At 43.0% G+C, this 11,172-nt stretch overlaps 1 protein-coding gene across 1 annotated transcript in view; it reads left to right on the top strand.

The window, feature by feature from the left end:
• The first annotated feature begins 1,574 nt into the window (after positions 1–1,574).
• Positions 1,575–11,172, top strand: part of snx5 (sorting nexin 5) — a 32,513-nt gene continuing 22,915 nt past the window's right edge. The window contains exons 1-5 of the mRNA XM_084321202.1: positions 1,575–1,855; positions 3,860–3,964; positions 4,488–4,598; positions 6,316–6,437; positions 9,539–9,662. Of these exons, the coding sequence (XP_084177328.1) occupies positions 1,820–1,855; positions 3,860–3,964; positions 4,488–4,598; positions 6,316–6,437; positions 9,539–9,662 (498 nt within the window). The 5' untranslated portion in view covers positions 1,575–1,819. The remainder of the gene's footprint in view (positions 1,856–3,859; positions 3,965–4,487; positions 4,599–6,315; positions 6,438–9,538; positions 9,663–11,172) is intronic.

The raw sequence follows: 11,172 nt of genomic DNA, 5'->3' as shown, positions 1-11,172 counted from the left end.
CTTTTGCCACATCCGACCTCTCTGCCGGAATGATGCTCCACTGGGCACCCGTGTCGCAAAGGAAACTGCGACCAGAGGCGGTGTCTCGGATGAAGAGCAGCCTGTTGGTTACGCCAGCGCTCAGGGCCACTACTGAGCGCCGGCCCCGCCGTTTCCCGTAGGTCCGAAGGTGCAGGGTGAGCGGCACCGTCTGGCCTTGGCGCCAAACGTGGCATGGAAGAAGCAATGGCCCGCTGCGTTACCGTGCTGACCAGAAGGCCTGGCGTCATCCCTCGCTCTCCTGCGACGGTCCGGTGGCGGGGCGGTCGCGGGAGCGAGCAGGTCGGTGGACCGCTGAGGCATGGCCAAAACGAAACGGTCCGCCTCCCTGGCCAGGGCGCGGGGGCCCACGATGTCGGTGTTGGCCAGTGCCATCCTCACTTGTGCCGGCAGCGTGCGCATGAACAGCTCCGTAAAGAGGATCATGGGGTCTTCTCTCCCCAGCAGATTCAGCATCCTCTCCATGCGGGCAGAAGGTCTCTCGTCTCCCAATTCCGACATAGAAAATAAGCGGCGCACCCTCTCTGCAGCGGACAGTTCAAATGTATCTAGCAGTAGGGTCTTGAGGCGCTCATATTTGTTCGTCGCCGGGGGATCAGACAAAAAACCCACCACTCGAGCTGCGGTGGAGCTGCCCAACACTGCCACCGTGTGGTTGTACCGGTCGTCGTCGTCATCCACGTTGCTCTTGTTGAAGTTTGCCTCCACAATAGCAAACCATGCAGCCGGAGCCGCCTCCCAGAACTCAGGTAGTTTGATCGTGGGCGCGCGCGCACCCTGCGCTTCCCTGACAGGGGACGGTGATGGCTGCCGATGGCCAGAACGTCTTCCTCGTCCGGACATTTTGAAAGAATGTTCGTCGCTGATTATTGTACACAATCCGCCGTAACAAAAATCCACGTCAGGGTCACCAGTGTAGTGCCCGGAGGAAAGAGGAATAAACGGAGGTAACGTAATGCTTGTTTAATGTACAAAGCCACGTCAGTAAACAAGAACACCAGCACATGAATCCCAGCACAGCCATGAATGAATAACAACCAGTGCAACCTAAATAGATGTCCCCTCTGGCGCCCGGTGCCAGATCATTAGTTCCCTCCCACTACACAACATAGTCAGAAGATGAACACGAACCAATACTGTAGTCACTACACTCTCTTTATTTCGCTTCCATTCATTTTGGGGACGATGTTCAAATATCTGGCTTGCACAATGGCACAAAAGCTTGCACGTTGGCGGCAGGGTCCATCGCGAATTAGTTAGTTATATTAGTATATTAGTATTAGTATATTAGTTAGTTATATCATATGGCGGCGTTAAGTGATGCGGCGATAACCAACAACTAGGCACAACGAGCGGCGCGGATAAGGGCGTGTGCTAGGGCGGTCACGTGGCCGTGTGGCCAATCAGGGAAACGCTGAACGAAAAGCTGAACACAAGTAGGTTGCCTTTAATATTCACGCCGGTGGGCTTTTAGTTTAGAATGCCCACAGAAACCAACTTTGGTTACCATAAAAAAAAAAGTTATTGATTGGCATGGTGAGAACACCAATCGTCGTGTTTGTAGATTTGACACGGTCCAGTCAAAACAACTTGAAGGCGGGACTAACTCTGTCATCAGAAGGACAGGAAAACCCATTTGACAGCTTGTCAGCTTGCTAGCCAAAAGAGCCTCTCTAGCTAGCTAACGTCAACGTTAGCCCGTTATCTATTTTAGTTAACTTAGGTACAAACATAGCACAGGTCTTTCCCTCCAGTTTTCATCTACCTTCGCCTCGTCATCATGACAACTGCCCTTGATGAAAGCGATAAAGAAAAGGTAACTAAGCCAGAGGACATAACCAACGTTTGATCTTACGTGTTCAGTAACGTAGCAAAAAGCTCGACTTGCTAGCGTCAGCTAACGTTACTGTTTGTTTGCTCACGTTTGGCACTTGTTACAATAGTAGTAGGTCAGTGCTTGTTACTGGTGTTGCTCTGTCAGTTAGCTGCTGCTAGCTTTTTATATATATATATATAGAGAGAGAGAGGTGGGTAACTGCTTTGGCAAGGGACAGTCTTCCTCTTCAGAAGTTATTATACCGTTAGCTACATATCAACACCTCTGTAATGTTAAGCACAGCTGCACAACTGACAAGACCGTGCACTTGTTTAGAGTAGCCTACTCGCTAGTAAGACAATGAGACAAAGCTTTCAACTTTTTGCCAGTTGGATTTATGGAACACCCAGAACCTTCACAATAAAAGCTGGATGAATATTGAAAACACGAGGGGAAAACATGTCACACCAGAAATGGGGTCAGTGTTTAGTCTTTATATGACAGACTATTGAGCCAGAACAGTAAATTGAGACCTGCAGCTGGAAGGGGACCCTGAGCCAAATCACCCCCACACCCTACTGGTACAAAACAAATCCAAGGGGACATACTAATAGATTATCCCACTGGCGTGCACAGGTCTTTCCAGGGGGGGGTGGTCCTTTCAAATGGTTCTATTAGTAGAGCTTAAAGGGGAACTATTTTACTATTTCTTTCACTATTTGGGCACTTTTACACAATTCCTGTGAGTTTATGGAACACCTCTGTACTTTTTTTTTTTTTTTTAATTCATTGTTTTGTATTTCTAATCAAGTCCTCAAAAACAGCATTTTTCTACCTCAAGATCCTAAGCTGTTTTGAGGCTGGGCTCCAACCACAATGGTAAGTTACTGCCTCGCCTGAACATTATCATGCAGCGGTGTCTTTCTGACATCACAAATCAGCACATTTTCAGATGACTCAGTTCAGTGAGGGTGAATATTGTGAGAGGAGAATTGGAAGAATGCGCCAATATGATAATTAGAGACATAGATCATATTAATATAAGTCCACATAGCTAGGAAACAATGCTAAACACTGAAAAAGGCCATTTATAAGATAGTTCCCTTAAAAATATTCCAAATGTTGTGTCTGAAACCATTACACCTACAGCGCGAGTTTCAAAAGACTGAGGAAAATTAACATTACTTTGTTCACCCGACTTCAGTCTGATATGAAAATAACTCTACAGGATAATCCAGTGATGTGCACAGAGGAGGTAGGTGCACCAGCCGTCCGCACCCTTTTCGTCTGCCCTTTTCAGATTGACAAATCCAAATAAAATGTTGGGTGCCCTAAAAAACAAAAGGCACTTCCAATAATTTAACCAAAAAAAGTCACTACCTCTCTCCCATATAGGCTGTGCACAATTACTCACATAATCACGTGCAAGACAAACCATTTACATCTTTAAAGGGGAACTATCTTATAAATGGCCTTTTTCAGTGTTTAGCATTGTTTCCTAGCTATGTGGACTTATATTAATATGATCTATGTCTCTAATTATCATATTGGCGCATTCTTCCAATTCTCCTCTCACAATATTCACCCTCACTGAACTGAGTCATCTGAAAATGTGCTGATTTGTGATGTCAGAAAGACACCGCTGCATGATAATGTTCAGGCGAGGCAGTAACTTACCATTGTGGTTGGAGCCCAGCCTCAAAACGGCTTAGGATCTTGAGGTAGAAAAATGCTGTTTTTGAGGACTTGATTAGAAATACAAAACAATGAATTAAAAAAAAATTAAAATTACAGGTGTTCCATAAACTCACAGGAATTGTGTAAAAGTGCCCAAATAGTGAAAGAAATAGTAAAATAGTTCCCCTTTAAGCAATGTATAATTTCTTATAGTGGTTTTGTTCTTATTGAGAAAAGCTCAGATGTGAAGGTGAATGGCAGCAGTCATGGATCAATTTAGCTACTTTTGTAGGATAATCTTTGTGCTTTTCCTCCCTCCTCCTTTAGGCACGGTCTGTGTCTGTGGACCTAAACAACGACGCCTCTCTTATCATTGACATTCCCGATGCTCTCTGTGAAAGGGACAAAGTCAAGTTTACCGTCCATACCAAGGTAAAAACTCACCCAGACACCAACACATTTGAACCAACACAGAACACACCAAGCACTTCCTAATCTTGGAATTTCAATAAAAACCCGTCTGTGAGGCTCTTGGCTGATATGATGATAATGTTTGGCTCGCTTGGCATGGAATGTCAAGAAACACCATGACTGGTCGATCACTGGTTGGTTGTTCTTCACCAGATACTTGTAATATTGTGTGTTATTGTAATAAGGTGCTACATTTGACCAATAACAAATTACATTTATTATTATAAAATGTTTAGCATTTTGTACATTTATGTTTTTTATATAGTATGTTTTGTATAGTGTTTGGTCTTTTTTTTTTTACTTTTTTACTGTATGAAGCACACTCTCAGGAGGGTCATACAGAACCAAGCATCTCACTATAATGTACATGTACCTATAGTATGTGACAAATAAAACAACTTGAACTTGTGTTTTAAGTATGTAAGTAAATAAACTAATTCAAGGTGTCCAAGGTATGCTAATCATGGCAACTCTCTCCTTATAGACCACACTTAGTGCTTTCCAGAAGCCAGAGTTCTCAGTCCCCAGGCAGCATGAAGACTTCATCTGGCTCCACGACACTCTGGTTGAGACAGAGGATTACGCTGGCCTCATAGTGAGTTTTGACTGTAATACACATACACTGCCGACACATGCTATACACAGATGCAACCTGCAATTATCGCCGGCGTGTTCTTGTTTAGGGGGTGTGTTTATTGGGCTGACGGAAGAGATTTAAATACAGACATTAACAAACACAATAGAAAGAAGCTTTAGGAGCTTATTGTGTCTGCCTTTTGATGATTGTTATTGCCATTCGACCATTGCCATCAAACATTCAGACATGTCACCATAGTGTGTTAGAAGACATGTGTTTTACTTTGACCACCTAATTGAATGGAATGTAGGATTTCATTTTCCTTTCCAAGTCCTTCATTAGCCGCAACAGCGTCGCTAGCTTGCAAGCGCATATCTGTGCCACAGATAATGTCGTACAATTTCCCTATGTACTTATGAGTTTGCTCATGTTTGCAACATGCACTCGCACACCAAGCACAGTAGATTGATTGTTGTAATATATTATATATCGTCTGGTAAGAAATACAACTAATAAAACTCACCACAACTTTGTAGAAAGTCACTTTTATAGACACGTCTGTTGTTAAAACCTTTGCTTTTTCTATCCTCTTCTTCTGATTAATTTATCAGATTTCACTACCATGGAAATGGCAGTCTAATTCTTTAGCAAACAAACGTATGACATGAGAAGAAGAACACAGAAGTAAGCGCTTTAAAGCTGCTGTAGGCAACTTCTGAGAAATGAGCGAGAGTAAGTTTACCTGCCCAGCAGAAATGGAAAGAGCCCTGTGTCACTTTTCAAGCCCATGCATGCGCAACAACGGTTTTCCACAGACTCCCGGAGGCACTTGGATAAGTTCCAATGATGTGTTTTCCTTGCTTGAATGACTTGCAGTAGCGTTGTATTTGTTCCTGAACGCTGTTGTGTACTTTTAGATCGTCTTCAACCTAGGGTCAATATTATCGTTTATTGCATCGGGATCATATCGTGAAAGGAAATTATGATATTTGTGACTGACATTTCTCTCAAAATGAGGTATTGTAAATGTTATTTGAAAATAACAAGCATTGTGGTTTCACATCACGCCATACATTATCACGCAGTTCAATGCAATGAACAGCAATTGCATTATTTATCTTGTGATTTTGCATACGTGAACAGATATTGCGATACTAGATATCAATATCTGAAAAAAATTCATATGATTTATTGTGATATGAATTTCTTTCATATCGCCCAGCCCTGCCTCGACCCCCGCTCATCCACCCACCCGTTGACTACATTCACACAGCAACAAGGGAACAGAATGGAAAGAAATCCCAACCTGATCGTGACATAAGAAGAAGATTATTTTATTGTCATGTACACAAGGCAATTTAAATCGGTCTTTTCGCACATCCCTCCTAGTTACACATAGTAATAGTAATAATGGCACACATAAATTCACACCACCATGCGCATTTGTTGATACATGCAGGACTAGTCTTGAGACAGACGTGTGTGTATCTCCGCTGCCATGTTAGGCGCGGATGTAATACCAGGCAGCCACCCCTCAGTCACCAGCTCACAGCTGGAATACACCCTCCTGTCGGTGATGGGGGTTTGAACCAGCGACCTTTCGGTTACTGGCCGGCGTCTCTTTACCTCTAGGCCATCCTGCCTCCCCCGTAAGAGCGAAGCGCCAGGCGTGTGAATACGGCCAATCAACCCCTTTCCTTTCTGTGTATTAACCCCCTTCTTCTCCTCGTCGCAGATTCCCCCGGCTCCTCCGAAGCCCGACTTCGAGAGCCCGAGGGAGAAGATGCACAAGCTGGGAGAAGGCGAAGCCACGATGACCAAGGAGGAGTACACCAAGATGAAGCAGGAGCTGGAGGCGTGAGTTTGGCCTTTAGGGCTGCACGATTCTTGCTCAAATGTGAATCACGATTTTTCTCTCCAAGAAATGACATCACGATTCTCTCACACGATTCTTATTTTTCATCCTAATTAAAAAAAAAAGGTAAAGTAAAACAAATATGTATATATATATATATATATATATATATATATATATATATATATATATATATATATAAAAAAAATCATCATTTAGAAATGAGATCGCATAGGTCTAAGAATCGAGATCGCGCTTTTTTCCCCCCGATTTAATTGTGCAGCCCTAGTGCCCCAGACAGCTTTTCATAGTGGCAGTGTATCATGTAATGCATCATGTTCGATTGTTTGTGCTACAGTGATTTGGATGCACCGATGCCACTTTTCCCACTGCAGAGTTCTGCTCTGTTTACATTTAGAATAGAAGAATATAATTGAATAGTCTTTATTGTCATCATACTGCGTACAATGACATTAAGAACTCAAAACTTAAGGTGCTACACAATAAATCACACGGTATGAGCACATAGTTTATTTTTTTTTACCCAGGGACAGTGCACATTAGTCAACATCTTCAGTTTCCACATCAATGTCAATGTGCCAGAATTAGCTAATGAGCTAGTTTTCATCTGTACACGGTACACAATTATCAAATGACACCGCTAAAGAAAAGTAGCTATCAGTCAAGATATCAATATGATGTATGGGTATGGCTCTATTGCACTTTGTGAATAGAAAATGTATTGCATATTGCACTTAAATATAGGGATGTCTGATATTATCAGACATTAAATTTCTTTTTAAACATTTATTTAACCTTTATTTACCCAGGCAAGCAAGTAAGAACAAATTATTATTTTATTTATTGTCAAAGTATGCATAATGTTGTGTTAATTACACGACGAGACATATGTAATGTTAATTACCTGAAATCATTCAGTTTTTTGGCAGGGGAAACCCTGCATATATCGGTATCGGAAATTAAGAGTTGGACAATATCGGTATATCGGTATCGGTAAAAAAGCCAATATCGAGCATCCCTACTTAAATACTTATTGCATAGTAGTGGGGGAAGAGTAGAAGGGTGATATGGATCAGTGCATGTTAGAGTTAGTCATTTAGCTGATGCTTTTATTCAAAGCGACTTGCTTTTATCCAAAGCGACTTACAGGTTCTGTACAACAGGTCAGCAGGAAGAGTACAACTCTGGCAGCTATGGGTCAGTAAGATTGTTTGTCAAACAGTGACGAACTTGAGTGCTACACAGTCTTGAGTGCATACTGTAGCAGTATAGACATATTAGCATAGTATGTAGTAATATAGGCATGGTAGATTACTTGGTAGCAAAGTGCATAATGATAAAAGACTACGAAGGTTAGTCATTTTTCTTTTTCCATTGGTTGGTTTTACTGAACGGGAGAGACTTAAAAGAACACGCCAACATTTTGGGAAATTAGCTTATCGTCTTCTCCAGAAGATAGATACCAGTTTCCTCTCTGTGCGTTCAGTAAAAAGCTATCTGGCTGCATGTTAGCCTAGCTTAGCACAATTAATGGAACCAGACATGACCGGTTAGCCTTCGGGAGAGGTGTTAGTTGGACAATGCCTAGGCTAACCGGTCATGTCCGCTTCCATTCATTGTGCTGTGCTAGGCTAACATGCAGCCAGATAGCTTTCTACTGAACGCACAGAGAGGAAACTGGTATCTATCTTCTTGTCTCTCTCTGGAGAAGACAGTAAGCTAATTTCCCCAAACTTTGGCATGTTCCTTTAAGCCCTGAATCAGACTAGATAGAAGAATGAACGGCAGCAAGCGAGAGGCATACAGTATGTTGGGGGGAAAAATATTTTCTGGGGTTGCTGCAAGTGAACCCTAAGAAGTCTGACATCGTTCACAAGGCATCTGGATTTATCTGGGAAATACTAAATACCGGCCTGATATCCGATACCTGTGATGTGTTGCAGGGAAATGTACTACTGACTGTATGTACATGTTGTTTCTATATGTTGCTGTCAGGGTTGGCGTCCCTTCACTGTCAGCTGAATCGATTCAGTTCACTTTTTTGCATGAGATGACATGACTGTCCTATCCGTCCTATTAACGTATAATCACAGGGGTGACCAAGGATCTAACCTGGGTGGCCGTGGGCCATAATGTGACTGAAAATAAACAGCAATTGAATGGATGTAATAAATAAACAACTGTCTTAGGTCTAATAATGTAACCTTGTAATAGTCAAGTTAGTCTAAAAAGCCCTCTATAAATATATTTAAAGGAACACGCCAACATTATGGGAAATGCGCTTACCATGTCGGACAAGAAGATGGATACCAATTTCCTCTGTGCTCGTTCAGTAGAAACCTCTCCGTATGCAAGCTAGCCTAGCTTAGCACAAATGAAAGGAAAGGTGACAGGGAGAGGTGTTTTTGGACAACAGCTAGACTAGCTGTTCCATATCCGCTTCCATTAATTTGCGCTAAGCTAGGCTAGCTTGCAGCCGGATAACTTTCTACTGAACGCACAGAGAGGAAACTGGTATCTATATTCTCGTCTGACTCTGGAGAAGACGGGTAAGCACATTTCCCATAATGTTGGCGTGTTCCTTTTTTAAGTTGCACCAAATTAGACCAAAGGGACTTATCACCATTCTTACAAACACTCTGGAGGGCCAGGCATAAGTAATGTTGCCCTTCCCTACTTTGGGGCAGCCCATCTCTATCGTGAAACTGCAATTTCTGTTTTATATTTTGGTTAGTTTGAGTTGGGAAGTGACTTCATCTTTAATAAGAAAGATAAGATATTCCTTTTTTGATTCCCTTGGGGAAATGTGGGCATCATAGCAGCACGAGGGGAGGTACAGGTATGGGCAGGGTAGAACAACATAAATATAGGTGATAGAATTAGATCTGAAATATAAAGAAATTTGAAAAAGATAAACGGTGTAAACAATATAATTAACTCAGAATATGATAAAAGTAAACGGTGTAATCGCTCACTCAGCTGCTCACTCAGCTGCTCACTCAACTGCGCTGAGTGAGGCTTAGTGAGCCGAGTGATTCTCACTGAGCTCACTAATAGCTGTTGTTGTTGTTCTTCCTTTCAGCGAATATCTGGCCGTGTTCAAGAAAACTGTGCAGGTCCACGAAGTCTTCCTGCAGAGACTGTCCTCTCACCCAGTGTTGAGCAAGGACAGAAACTTCCAGATCTTCTTGGAGTACGACCAGGATGTGAGTCTCATCACAGACACGCCCACTTCCTCTCCCTCACCCCGTCGGTTGGGAGGAGGGGAAGTGGAAGAGAAGACAGGAGACGTGTGACACATGGCATACATCCTGCATCCTGCTGAGTTCACCGGAAATTCCACTTTTTTGGTCTTTGTCAGCAGCACTGGGCCATTGAAGCCAAGCGGAGAGTTGAGCGTTTTGACTGCATTGTGGCAGGAAATACCTATAGGCTGTGTAGTAAATAATACGTCCCGTGTGGAAATTGAGACTTTATCCCATACAATGATACTACTAGGGAGGGGCATGAGTAATGTATTCCCAGATCGAGTACCCGCATGAATTACTAGAGTAGTGCTCCGGTAATTGTTTATTGATTAACCCTTTCACTACCACACTACAGAAGGGTAACCGTCTGTAGTGTGGTAGTGAAAGGGTTAACCTTATGTAGTGTGGTAGTGAAAGGTTAACCGTCTGTAGTGTGGTAGTGAAAGGTTAACCGTCTGTAGTGTGGTAGTGAAAGGGTTAACCATTTGTCGTGTGCCAGTGAAAGGGTTAACCTTCTGTATTGTTGCAGTGAAAAGGTTAACCATTTGGTAGTGAAAGGGTTTGAATGCGTATTGTCAGTCAAAACAGTCAGTTACCGTTTGTAATAATTTCATTACCTCCACTCTGTCTGCAGCAAGTTTCTCTGCTCATGGAACGGCATGTCTGTATCCATAGTATGCATGCAGTATGGAGTTGAGGTATGGATGTAGTGCAAATCTCTTTTTTGATAAATAGATCAAATATGGTGTAGTGTTTTAAAGTGTAAGTGAGTGTTAAGGTGAGTGTTTGCATGTGTGTGCAATGAGTGTAGATGGATGGGTTGATGTTACATAGAGCCATTGAGCATCCTGATGGCCTGGGGATAGAGGCTCCTTCTGAGTCTTTGCAGCAGTGCAAAGAGGCAGTTGTTTGGGTGGCTAGAGTCCTTGACTATTCTCTTAGCCTTGGCCCTGCAACGCCTGGTGTAAATGTCCCGGAGAGTGGGAAGCCCACCTCCAATTGTGCGTCCGGCTGATCGAGCCACTCTCTGCAGTCTGCTGCGGCTATTCCCAAACCAGGAGGTGATGTTAGTTACCAGTCAGGATGCTCTCTACTATTGTGCATGAGTAGAAGTTCTTTAAAGGGGACATGTACTGCTATTCCTAGCACTATTTGGGCAACTTTACACAATTCCTGTTAGTCTATTGAAGACATCTGTAAGGTTTTTTTCAAAAAAATGCATTGTTTTATATTTCTAATCAAGTACTCAAAACCATCATTTTCCAGCTTCAAGATTTCAGGCTGTTATGGCCTGGCTCCGCCCATAAGCACTTTGAGTGACAGTCAGTCCACACAGTCTGCGACTGGTAGACAGAGAGAGATAGAGAGAGAGAGAGGGGGGGGGGGGGGGGGGTGCGAGAGAGAGAGAGAGAAAAAAAAGACAGGCCGTCCCTTTTAGTTTTTTTCTCTCCCTGCGGCAGCTTGTGGG

This window comes from Notolepis coatsorum, assembly GCF_963971535.1.
Source record: "Notolepis coatsorum genome assembly, chromosome: 9".
In the NCBI taxonomy this organism is placed as follows: Eukaryota; Metazoa; Chordata; class Actinopteri; order Aulopiformes; family Paralepididae; genus Notolepis; species Notolepis coatsorum.
Note: the sequence above shows the minus strand (reverse complement) of the source record. Positions and strands in the feature narration are given on the sequence as shown.